Source organism: Sminthopsis crassicaudata, chromosome 3 (assembly GCF_048593235.1).
Source record: "Sminthopsis crassicaudata isolate SCR6 chromosome 3, ASM4859323v1, whole genome shotgun sequence".
Taxonomy (NCBI): Eukaryota; Metazoa; Chordata; class Mammalia; order Dasyuromorphia; family Dasyuridae; genus Sminthopsis; species Sminthopsis crassicaudata.
Window position 1 is genome coordinate 53,414,769 of NC_133619.1, and position 13,410 is coordinate 53,428,178.

At 32.8% G+C, this 13,410-nt stretch overlaps 1 protein-coding gene across 2 annotated transcripts in view; it reads right to left on the reverse strand.

Annotated features, from left to right (window-relative positions):
- Positions 1 to 439: 439 nt before the first annotated feature.
- Positions 440 to 13,410, reverse strand: part of DAW1 (dynein assembly factor with WD repeats 1) — a 71,059-nt gene continuing 58,088 nt past the window's right edge. For both annotated transcript variants that reach the window (XM_074298493.1, XM_074298494.1), the window contains exons 8-14: positions 11,047 to 11,154; positions 8,677 to 8,783; positions 6,517 to 6,619; positions 5,808 to 5,922; positions 3,902 to 3,978; positions 2,923 to 3,085; positions 440 to 853 (exon numbers count right to left, since the gene is read on the reverse strand). In XM_074298493.1, the coding sequence (XP_074154594.1) occupies positions 819 to 853; positions 2,923 to 3,085; positions 3,902 to 3,978; positions 5,808 to 5,922; positions 6,517 to 6,619; positions 8,677 to 8,783; positions 11,047 to 11,154 (708 nt within the window). In that variant the 3' untranslated portion in view covers positions 440 to 818. The remainder of the gene's footprint in view (positions 854 to 2,922; positions 3,086 to 3,901; positions 3,979 to 5,807; positions 5,923 to 6,516; positions 6,620 to 8,676; positions 8,784 to 11,046; positions 11,155 to 13,410) is intronic.

Here is a 13,410-nt window from a genome sequence, read left to right on the forward strand (position 1 = left end):
TTTTAATGGCACAGAAATTGCTAACTAGCTGCTGTGGAATTACAATCCAAATGATTTTATCTCTATTTTGTATTTTAACAGAACTCATCTGATGACACTTTATATTCTCAAGCTTATATCTTTAGATAACTGATCTAACATCTAGCTTTTAATGTCACACATTTCAAATTTTGTTCACTCTGTCTATACAGAGAAACCTTCCTATATTTTTACCGACACACTGTCAATAAAGAGTATGTTTATACTTAATAATGGAGGATATTCTAGTTTACCTTTAAATGATCCTAAAAAGAAATCTAAAGGCTGGAAATCCCGCTTCTCTATAGGCTATCTGACAATCCTATTATTTGCAGGATCCCTGACTCAACTCCAAATAAAATTCCCTACTTTCAAAGCAATACTTTTCCCCAATAAGAATTATGGAAAAACACAAATAATGTTTTCTTTAAAAATTTTATTAAACAAAGCATTACAATGGTACTTGAAAACAGAATCTTAGAGGGACTCAGCTACTAGTTTTCATTGAACAGTAACATGATACTATTCATAACTTTTTTTTTTAAAAATAAGAAAAAGAAAGAAATAACCCATGTCAAAACATCTCATTAGTTTGTTGCTTTCAGTAATTCCCATCCAATAATATACACACAACTACCAAACCTACTTATTCAGTCTTTTTAGTCATACCTGTCAAGCTAAATACAATACATGTAAGTAGCCTGCTTTGGAGAAATACTGAAAAGAGAAAGTAAATGATGCATCAGAAAACCTTGCTTGCATTTTGAAAAGCTTGTGTTCTTGAATACAGATTTCATGAGTCAGCGCCATATCCTACAGGTATTATCCTTGCTACCTGTAATACAAATGACATTATTGTTATTTATTGTTACTTTTAATAAGTTTATGTTCTCATTATCTTTTACAATTCAGACTTTTTCTTATTTAATATCTTAGATATGATTAATTTCCAAAGTGAGAAATCATTCTCTTCCATATATTCAACTTACCTATCTGTGAATTAGGTTTACCCTGTGGCCTCTATGGTATTTCTCTCCTAAGTCTTTCTTTCCCACCAGAGAAGGCCCAAGATACCTAGTATACTCTTCTTTCTACCCAAACAATCAAAACTATCTTTAGCATAGGAGCAGAAAACTATCTCATTAAGATGAAATGACCATGTCACCTTCCCAAAGGCTAATTATTAATTGGTAGCAATAGTAGATCAAAACCTTTAAAGTATAAAGTAAAGGACTTTAGTAGTCAAAACTTCTTTTCTGCTTAGCTTCACAGACAAGCAACTTCACAGACAGCAAATATGCTTTTGTAAAGCATATCTTTGGTGAAAATGTATAAAAACTCTCAATTCAAAGGCAATATCCAGTCACTAATAATTTTCAAAACCTGGTAAAATAATGATCCCTAATATCCCATAGCTAAGTAAGTTGACAGAGACCAATAGGTGTGAGGCCTAAGGAGATTAAATCCCATTTCAAAGAAATTCATCTGTGGTTATTTCTATACCAAGTCTTGCTCTGAATGAATTCTGTACTTGAAAATGTATTAAACATTTTTATTTTTTTTAAATCAAAATAATAGGAGGCAGCTAGATGGGAACAATGAGTAGAGCGCTAGCCCTGGCATCAGAAGGACTCAAAATTCAAATTCAGCCTCAGACATTAGATGTCCCTGCCTCAAAATAATAAAAAAGAAAACTTTGTTTGAATTGCTCACATTTTAACTAGTTTAATAATGATTAGTGAATGTGCCACTAGCCTTGGAATAAGGAGAGCTTCTTCATTCAGGTCCCAGTTTTGACATATAGCCCCAGACAATTCTCTAAGACTAAAAGTTGCAGAGAAAGTGCTGATGTACATTGGGAAAAGTTCTGGATTGGGAGCTCCCTACTCCACTGAAACCAGTTGGTTAGTAAAAATTGGGGAAAAAAAAAAAACAATTAGGGGGCAGCTAGTTGGTGCAGTGGATAGATCATCAGTCCTGCAGGCAGGAAGACCTGAATTTGAATGTGATCTCAGACACTTAACACTTCCTGTGTGACACTGGGCAAGTCACTTAACGCCAAATGCCTCAGCCAAAAAAAAAAATAGGAATCATGAAGCAAAGCCTGGCCTTCACTCACCACATGCATCCCACTAGAGCAGATAGTGCTAGATGGTCAGGATGCGAAAGTGAAGGGATATATCCAAACTCCCATTTCTCCTAACATGACTTTTCTTTATAAATATTGGCCCTTTCTAGGTCTTTTCCTCTTACTCTCCAGATAAGCTAATTCACATTCACATTACATAACTAATTAGAAGAGCCAAGGACCTAGATTTAGAAAGCCTGGTTTGAAGATCTGGGCAAGTCGGGAAAATGTTTTAGTTTCAGTTTCCTCATTTATAAAATGTAGTATGGACTGGAAGGTTGTTTGGCAGCTGCCCCCAAAGCATACAAGATAGGCTGGATGCTAACACAGGTACCATTATTACTACCTTCAGAGAACAAATATGCATCAGCATCAGTAAGAAATTCTTGTTAGTGAAATTTTGAGAAAGATTAATGGAATTTGAGAAAGTTCAATGAAACTAATGAAAAATGAAATTAAGTACCTGGTAAAAGTTAGGATAAGCCAACTTTTTTATGTCAGGGAAATTTTCCTTGTAAATAGTTTACCCATTGTCACGCAATGTCATGAGCCAGTCATGAAACTTTTCTCTAGATCAGCACTTTAGCAACTAGACTATGCTATTATTAAAACTGACTAATTGAATTAAAATGCCATATCACGAAGGTATGGGAAAGGCATTTTAGCTAGTTCCTCTTGGAAATAAGCTATATATTTCAAATCAAGCATACCATAATCCTGATTGATAATGAAAACTTATTTTAAAATTAAATCAATGATTTGTATTCTTAACTTACCTGTAATGATTATATTTCCTTTATAGTTGAAAGCACAAGAAAAGATTTCATCTGTGTGGCCTTCTAGAATCTGGAGGCACTGTCCTGTGTGAGAGTCCCATATTCTAGCTGTTTTATCAGAGCTGCCTGTCAGAAGACGATTTCCTTGAGGATTGAAGGAAATCTGAAAAAGAAAAAGGAAAAAAAAAATTATTTTTCAAATGTAAGGAAAAGCATACAATATTCCTAATAACACTCCAAGATGGAGAATGGAGGATGGAGGGTATAGAGTTCTAGAGTCCATCTAATGTTTTCAAATGTCTTTCTAATATATATATTTTGATAACCTGAAGATGGGCAAACCCAAGGCTACAATAAGCAGTGAAAACAATTTTATGTGTAGTTTTGAGCTCCACAAAACATTTCCCATATTTTTCCTATGTTTTCTTTTAATGTAGAATATTATAGGCAACATTATACTATATAGTTATATGGTGATTTCCATCAAGGTGACCTTGCCCAGCCCCCCCTCACATCAATCCAATTCACTTGCATGTCCCGGCATCACCTCCCTGACATCAAGGTCCTCTTGGATGTCATGGTTCTCTTGGAGAACGAAGGATACACAATGACATATTCATAGAGCAGTAATGGGCTATTACTTCAGCAGATCATAATTTCTTTATCTGTTCCCCATTTGTTAAGTTAACTACTTTGTTTTCAGTTCTTTATTGCTGTGCAAATAATTTTCTGTGGCTGACATGAATGTTATATTATGGAGGAAAATTTATTTTACTTTTCAATCATCATGTCTTCCTTGAGGATACACTTATTAAAAAATGTGTACCATAAAATACATGTACTAAATTTCAGTCTCTTTATATCTTAGGAGTTTTATTTAAGCAACTCATTTAAGATATATGGCCCTTTGGGTTAGCTGGGTTATTCTCAAAAGATATAAATTTTAGCTAAAAAGTTGTAAAAGGAGAAACTAACTTACCTTTGAAATTTCACCTTCATGACCTTCTAATTTGGTAATACATTTTCTTGTAGCAGCACTAAAAACTCTTGCTGTTCCTTTATCAGAGGAAAAAATACACATATTCAGAGTTGGGTGTGAGCATCTGATTTGTTTTTGTAAAAAATAACCCTTATATTCCACATATTAAAGGGGTCCTTACCTTCCTTTATACTCTACACCTACAAATAGATGAATTCTGATAAATTTCATCCATTTCATTAACTTTATACCAGAGAAGTGAGAAAACAGCATGTTGAGGAGGAGTTTTGGTGATAAATGTTCCAGTAACTAAGCATAAAAGTCCATGAAAGGCTCTGCAAACATTAACTCTTCCTTTGATTTCTTGATAGTTCAAAGTCAGTGTTTAGTATAAAGCTTAATGGGACTTTACTGAATGGGCCAAAGATCCAGATGACTGGCTCCTGACTTCTTCTGCCTCCATGCTTTCAATTAGTACAAGGAGACAAATGACTAATATATTAAGGTGCTATTTGCATAGGCTGAGGCAATGTTTAAAATTGCAAAGAAGTCAGAGAACAGAATGTAGCTTGTTTCTGAGGGAACTGGGTTCAGCGAGAAATGAATAGTCCTGTTAAGAAGTGATAGTACAGAATAGTGATAATCTCTTGCTTAGTCTGCAGCTTAGTAAGTCAGGGAAGTCAGGACTGGGTAAGTATACACACATTCTCCTGTGTCCCCACAGAGGAATCAAACTCCAACACAGGTAAGAGTTGGGAAAAACAAAACAAAACAGGATTATGTCAGTTAATAAGTGTTAACGACTTACAGGCACCAGATACTGTGCTAAGTACTGGGATACAAAGAAAGGCAAAAACACAGGTGCCTGTCCTCAAGGAGCTTACAATCTAATGGAAGAAAACCATGGGCAAATAATAATGAAATAAAATAAAGAAACAAAGAAAAAAATAAGTTTTCAAATTAATTCAATTTAAAAAAAATTTTTTAAGTTACAAAAATTTTGCTATTTTATTATGCAAACATAGCACACTGGAGTTAATAAGAAAAGGAGGTTTTAAGAATTAACAACGGGAAGACCAATTCCCTAGTGGAATTTACAATTAACCATGAAGAAAATAACATTAAAGGGAAGATATGGTGAGGTGGGAGAATCCCATTGACTGGCAGGCTAAATCTATAGAGAAGTTTAGTAGATTAACCCCAAAAGGGGATTAGGTGGGGAAGGGGATTTCATCATCAACTAGCAGGCTAAACCTAGAAGGGATTTAGAATCCTAAAAAGAGTTAGCTATAATAAGGAGAAAGATGGCAAGACTATCCCATGGTGTGATCATCCTAACAAAGAGTTAAGGAAGATCTACACAACAATCAGATCTTTTATAGGGGAATTATAACGTCAGGCATTTAACATAACTTGGCTATAATTATAAATCCATTGAACAAGAGGCCAGTTCACCAAAAGGCTCATTTAAGGCTAAGATCCCATCAATGCACTTCCCTGTTTGCACCAGGGAGTATTATAATCCTATTAGTGAAAAAGTACTATCTTTAGAAAAAAATTCATCTGCTTATTTTTTCCTCTTAGTATTTTAGTATTTCACTTTTTGTTATATCTTATTTTATCACTCACCAAATAAGCAACTGGACTTAGAACATCTTTAAGTAACTGCATTAAGTCAACAGAAGGTTAGCCTTAGACTCTGAAAGGCCTGGATTCAAATATTGTCTCTGAGTGACTGACTTAGTGACCATCTACAAGTTACTTAACCTCTCAATAGTCTTGGCAACTCTCTGAAACTATATAAATGAGAAGATGCTGAATTATGCCAGAAGAAGCTCCTATAATGGTGGACTCACAGATGCAGAGTAAAAACAAGCTAAAGTAAAATATATTATCAGTTACTTACCATCAGCTGAAGCAGTTGCAAGAAGTTGTCCAGTATAATCAAAACAGATATCTAATATTTCATCATCATGACCTGTTAAAGTTGCAACACATTTCCCATTCAAAACATCCCAGAGCTGAAATGTAAGGTAAAAAACAAACAAGAATTTCTATTTAAGAAAACTATATAAAGTCAAAGTCAAAAGCAATATAATTGTAATTGGGGGACTTAGTTATTTGAAACACTGTGCTTAGATTATGAATTTGATCCTTCAGTTAGCTTTCTTTCATTCCATGGTCAAATATTCTTCTCCTACAGCCAAGCTTCCCTCACACAAATACAGAGGTGCACCAGCTAAATACTGAAGTTTAATTAGTCTAAATTCACAATCCATTATGTTACACTTTCAAGATTAGGAAGTATATTATTTTAAATATTTCTCCTGATTTTTTTAAAAATGAAGATGATACTATTTTACTTGATTATATTTTTATCAAATTTTCCATTTTCCCTTATAAGGAACATGAAAAAAATTCAGAAAGAAGAAATCTTAAAAGTAAAAATTCATTCATGACACTGGCTTACACACAATCATCATTTACTATTAAGAAAGAAGAGGAAATTTTTTAAATTCACTTTTTTGGCTTCCAAATTTAATAATCTCTTATTATGAAAGTTTAGCACACATATGGACAATGAATTTGTTAGCTAAAGGTCTTCTTTAACTCACCATGCATGTTTTATCCATCGATCCAGTTAAAATTAAAGAGCAATCCCAGTTGAATAAGGCACTACTAATCTCTGCACGATGACCAATTAAAGTATATACCTTCCTAAAAAAATGAAAAAGGAAGAAACGAAAGTTCATGGCTTATTAAATAATGCCAACTCCAGACATTTAAGCTGTTGCAAAAAAAAGATAAACATTTGTGATTTTTAACATAGCCATGATCTAAGTGAACATGGTGACACTTTAAGTCAAAGGAAGAGCTGATGAATTCCAAAGTCTTTGTTTCATGTGGATCCCAAAATGAACTTTGGGCTTAATGAAATGGTTAGTAATGGCAATACATGGGAGTATTATTAAAATATGTTCTCAAGTAAAGGATGGTTTGATAAGACAGTATGAAAAATCTAAAAATATTAATATTGACAGTGATGACAAAGAGTCCCCTCATCTCTGAAAGAAGTAGAAATGTGAAAATAATGGGGTCAATCTAAAATCCAGAAAGTAGAAAATATCCTAATGCTTGATTAGTGAACTATTGCCTATTCAGAGAATGAATAATAAATTTGTGGCACAGAGTGGCCCTTTGTTTCCCTTCTCTCCTTTTGGTAGAAGTGTGTTTGAATAATTCCTTGCTATTTAGGACCTTCAGATAAAGGGCCTAAATTAGAATTAGAATTTGCAGCCAAGCCTTTTACAATGGAAATCACATAATTTGCTTAATTTCTTTGTTACTAAGACAAAAATAAAAACTAGAAAAAAACAAATCAAATTTGGTGAATCTGTGTGTGTGTTCATCTTTGAGATGTTGGTATTACTAAAAATCCATTAAAATTGATCATATAATACAAAAACAAACTTAAATCATTATGCTATTATATTGTTCATTTTTTTTTCAACTTTACATTATTTCAATAATTTACAGAAGATAGATATTTCTGTTAACAGGGTATTCATAGGAAGAATGGGTCAAGCAAGGGATCACTGAGGATAAAATTGCAAATTTTGATTACATAAAAGGGTTTTGCACAAACAAAATCAACACAGCTGAAGTTAAGAGAAGCCATTAACCAAGAGATTGGGGAGCAGGAGGGGAAGAGACAAAATCTTTGCAGAAAAGTTTCTCTGATCAAAGTTTCATTTCCAAGATAAATAATATATTCACATTTATTTTTTAAAAAAGCTATTCCTTCAATTGGTAAATGATCAAAATATATAAATAGGCAGTTCTCAAAGGAAGAAATCCAAGTTATCAACAATCATATGAAAAAATGCTCCAAATTTCTAATTAAAGAAACTTAAATTAAGGCAAATTAACTACCTCATACTCATTAGGTTAGCAAACATGACAAAACAATCAAAATAATATTGGAAAGACTTCAAGGGAAAAGAAATATTCATACACTCTTGGTGGAGTTATGAATTGGGACAGTCATTCTAGAAATCAATTTGTCCAAAACATCACTAAAATGTGTTATGTTCTTTCACCCAATGATATCATTTGCCAATATTTTCCAATAAAATTAAAGAATAAATGAAAAGATCCATTATTTACAAATATATTTCTAATTTTTTTGTAGTATCAAAGAGGTACTATAATTTTGGGAATGGCTGAACAAATTATGATATATAAATGTAGAGGGATATGACTATAGCAAAAGTGATGGCAGGGGATAATTTTAGAAGAAACTGGAGACTTAACACGAAATTATACAGAGTGCAGTGAGTAGAAACAAAACAATTTATATAATAAACATCATCATAAGATAAACAACTTTGAAAGACTTAAGAATTCTGAAAAATGCAAAGATTAGCCATCTTTTTGTTTAAATAATGATGGATCATATGCTATGCAACTCCTGAGAAACAATCGACTCAAGATGTAGAATGCAATACATAGTTTTGAAAATGACCAATGTGAGATTTTGCTTTGCTTGGCTATGCACAATTGTTTTGGTTTTTTATCTTTTTTTTCCCTTTTCCTAAGGTGGGAGAGAGAGGAAGGAGAGACTGATAATTAAACATACTTAATTTAGTTTTTAAAAGAGAAAAATAGATATATGTGAGTCAGAGTGTGCTAGTACTTTATGGTAGAAAGAAGAAATTAAAGTTAAATTAATGAATAGCTGCAGTATATCAATTCAATAACAAACAACTAAATACCTTCCAGTCTCAACATCCCATACAGAAACTGTATGATCAAAGGAACCAGTGATAATTCTGTTTCCTGTGGTGTTAAATGACAAGGAGATGATTTCAGCTGAATGTCCCTAGAGAAAAATAGAGCATATATCATTATGAGTAAAAGTCTTTTCAGTTTTCCCACATTGACTTTTAAGTGTCCCAAATATAGAAATGATTATCTAAGCACAGCAATTGGTACTATACTGAATTGTCTGGTTTTCAAATCTTTAAATCTTAAGAGCACTTTGTTTCCCTAATTGCAAGATGGAATTTGAAGCTATTATACATGTAAACTGAAAATCATGGTCCTGTAACATTAAATATTTAGGGGTCTAATTTAATTGTATTTATGTATTACCCAAGTGACTTTTTAGTCTTTCTCACTGCTATAATTATTCTTTTTAATTGTGCAGAAAATTATTATCAGAAAGAGTTTTTATAATTAGATATATATGTTACATTAAAATAAAATATAAATATACTTTCAGAATCTATTTAGGCTAAATAAGCTTTAAAAATTGAAATGTAAAATTTTGAACATTTGATTCTATAATTTAAAAACAAAAGAAAATTCATTCTCTTGAAGCAGATGGGTAGGCAAATATCAGTATATGACTCATTTTTTCAGATCCATTTAAGTAAAGGCAATGAAAGCCATATTTTTTAGTTTTAAGCACAGGTATTAATGGGGAAAGTTAATTGCCTCTTCTGTTGAAAACAAGTAGTGACCCATAAAATGATAAGAATTAATGACACAAGGTTTTTATCTAGATGAATAATCAAAAGACTTGGGGGAAAAGGGAAGTAAGGGAATTAAACTTGGTTTTATGGTTAGCAAAATTGTTAATTTTTTTAGTCCAGAATTTAAATAAATTTGCTTTGAATAGCAGTTATATTCTTCTTCAGCCTGTGTACCATTTCTGGGGGAACCAAAGATCTCAGGGGATCATCAAAGCTTGAATAGTTCTACTTGTTGTCAATATTACATCACCATGACTGCTGAATAGTCATTTCACAGGAGGAGTGGAATACTAGGTGATTAATTCATCTTGTGGAATATTACCTTATAATCCATTCTTCCCTTAAAGTTTCAGGGAGGAGTAAAAAAACAAAAAGCAAGATTCTAAACATCAAAAGTAGAATAGCAAAAGGGAGAAAAAAACAAAAGAGAGTGCCATATGCAAGCTTTAAATTTTCAGCACTCCCCCTTCTGCCGATTCTTTTCATGTGTGTAGAAAATTTGTATTAATCTGAAGAAAAGAGATTGTGATTCATTATTTTGCTACTTATATCCAAGCTAACAGTTTTGGAAATTTTATAGCAATGTCTGTTAAATAGAATCAATTAGAAAATGGCTGTGTTGAATTTTAAAGTATTGAAAATTAAAATCACTAATTGTAAATGGCCCCTGCCTTCTTTCATTTCGCTCTGTTTTAGATTCACCAGAACCCAATATATATCCATTTTTTCATTTTGAAACAAGACCCAACAAAAGCTGGAGAACCTTTACAATCTACGCTTTGAGAAGTACAGCTATCCATATAGTCTGAGAATCGACAGCATGAGAAATTGCTGAGATCTCACAAGCACATGACCCCAGAAGATCCCCTGCCATGATATTCATAGGAATATCAGAAGTTGGGAATCATAGGAATATCTTTAAAAACCAATGCCAAAATTTGTTTTCCTTCTGAGAGGAGTCCAAGTCCTTAGGGTACTGACTGACTGACTGAAGGTCTCTGAAATAAAGAAGAAGCTCACCAGAATGTCAGGGGATTGTCTCTCTAGAGATATCCAATTTTTTCCTCTCTGAGGGAAATCTGAACTATAGGTGATGCTACAAGTCAAAGAAGAGTTTGACAAAGAGGAAAAGAGAATTGTTCCAAATGTCTATGGACTACTGTGTAATGTTTCCTGCATGCTGTCTGTGAGGTGGGAAAAACTATAATATAAAAAATTTCATTGTTTGTTACCCCAGGGGCTCCCAGAAAAGCTGGGACTCTTTTACCATCTGTGAAAACCTAGATAGAAGGTCTATTTTGAGATTTACAGAATTTTTAAGAAAAGAGCAGAACAAGACAAAGACATGATTTAGGAGATGGGCCCTCAATATTAAATCTAGTCCCTCTCTACATCCCAACGTGAGGTTCTGGTCCCTTGGTTACATATATACTTTGTGTTTTCTCATCTGTGGCCATGCCATATCTTATCCAGTAAAATGAAAATACTCCTGGAGGGCAGCCACATTTTTTTTTTTTTTTGGCTTTGTATGCCAGACATAAAATGCTTTCTATGTAACCGGGTGCTTATTTAACTGAGTTGAATCATAGTAACTAATAATCAATTTACACTTAGAGTGACAACTTCTTCTCCATTCTGAATGTCCCACAGTTTGGCTGTAGTGTCCATACTTCCAGTAGCTATCAATGTACTTTGAGGGTTGAATGATAAACACACCTAAATCACATGAAAGGGAAAAAAGCAGAAACAAGTTTGCTCATTTGGAAAAGGCTTTTAAGATTCAATTAACATTACATTCTGGTATTTATTTGTCACCCTAAAAAAAGGGGAAAAAAAGCCACTTTATAAACATGGGCTCCCCTCTTGTAAACAGAAAGTCCTGAAGCAGCAATTTACCATGAATCCTTGAATACAGAGACTCAATTACTTATTAGTTACAAATTATTATTTATGAATAAATGCTTGATACATAAAATGCTTTGACTTAAGAATGACTCAACAGTAAAAAAAAGTCATTAAGTAGAATTTTGAAAGATTGAATAATTGCAGATCTTCATATAAGTATAGAAAAATGGTACATTTAAGAAAATTAAAATAAATAGCATATAAGCAATAGCAATATCAAAATAAACAGGCTGACCCAAACATTTTAATCTAAGAAACATGTGTTTCTAGAGGTGACTGATGTCATATACTGGACACAGGACCTAAGAAAGAAATTCAATCTTGTATCCAAGAGAAAGACATCAATTTTGAGGTTAAAAAAAAAAAAAAAAAAAAAAAAAGAATTAAAAGCACCTTTGATTTAACAGAGTGATGTTTTTGTGCTAAATTGAATCTTGGTTCAGAAAATATTTGCATATACATAAATAAATATAAACACATAATTTCTAGTGTATTTATTTCATCTCCTAGCAAACACAGGCTATGTGGTTTTTCAGTCATTGTTGCTTAGACTCTCAAGCTGTTATCTACAAGGCACACCTCAATTAATATAAGAATCAGAAGTTCTAATTAAAATTAGCCTTTTTATTCAAATACACCCTGTTCCCCTTCAAATTTGCATCAAAATGTACCACAAGGGTGATTTTAATAATACCTGGCACCTTACATGCTGCATTAATGACTTTTATGTATGATATTGTGTTTATATTCCAAATAAAGGAATTGAAATGATTTATAAGATATTTGCTAACACCTTTACTCCAAATTCTTTTCTGGTATATTTTGTCCACTAAGCATAACTATTTTTTCATTTAGGTTCTGTGGTCTTCCTATCTAGCAAATGTAGATAGTTGGTCCCAGAAAGGCAAAGATAGATAGGAAGGTCTAAAATACACAAACTTAAAAAGTGGAAAGGACCTTGAATCAACAAATAAACCTTATATTCATTCAACCTGACCTGGTGATTATTGCTCATTCCCTCTTGAAACCATTTATGTGGGGAAACATTGGGATATGTTCTCATGTGTCAAAAATTCATTAATAGCCAACAAGGCACAAATTTAAGGTGCTAGATGAAAAGAGAGAGAAGTACAGATTAAAAAGGAACTTGTAAATGCTGACTGAGTTATTGCAAGCTATAGCCCTAGCAAAATTATTAAAGAAGAAATCAATATCTAATTGAGAAGTTTATATTGGGGAAAAAAAAAACCCTATCAAAGTGCCCAGAGAATATGATCTGTTCATAGTTTCAAGAGATGGAAGGAACTTTTGAAATCAACCAGTTCAAGATCCTTATTTTATAAATGGAGAAAATACTGGTCAGAGAAATCATGAAGATAGTAAGTAGAAGAGCTAGTATTTCAACTTGGGATTCCTACATCATATATGATGTTCTTTCCAGAAAAATGAAATGCAAAAATAAATACAAGATGGGGATTCTACTCTTCAATAAATTACTGTGTTCATTAAAAGCAAAAACTACTAAGTAAGTTGGTTAATTAAAATGATAATAATTGAAGTGATCAACAAGATGGCAAAACAATTTTTTATCTCAAGTTTCTCCCCCATCAAAACTTTAAAATAAATAAGTTATGTTCCAGATTTAAAGTAAGCTAAACATACAATATACAACACAATGTAAAAATTTCAGGAACTTACAAAAGAACACTCTCATCTGCCACTGACTTTATGCTGCCTAATACTGTGGATTAATAAAGTTTTGAAACTTGGGATCCAGAGTCCTGTTGTATGGGTTCCTCCACAGCAATGACAATAATTCAAAGCCCTTTTCTCCACAAAATATGGTCAATACTGATTTTGCGCAGCCACAAAAAGAAAAGGGACAGAAACAGTAGAGGAGAAAGAAAAAGAGAAGAGTAAGACAAGGTAAGGTGGTGCTCAAAGGGAAAAGAGTAATGAGAATCATGCCTCAGATAAATACAACTGGAAATATCAATAATAGAGTCTTATCTCCACTCCCATCAGAGATAGCAATCAGGACTGAATGATCCCTGTTCTTCCAAAACA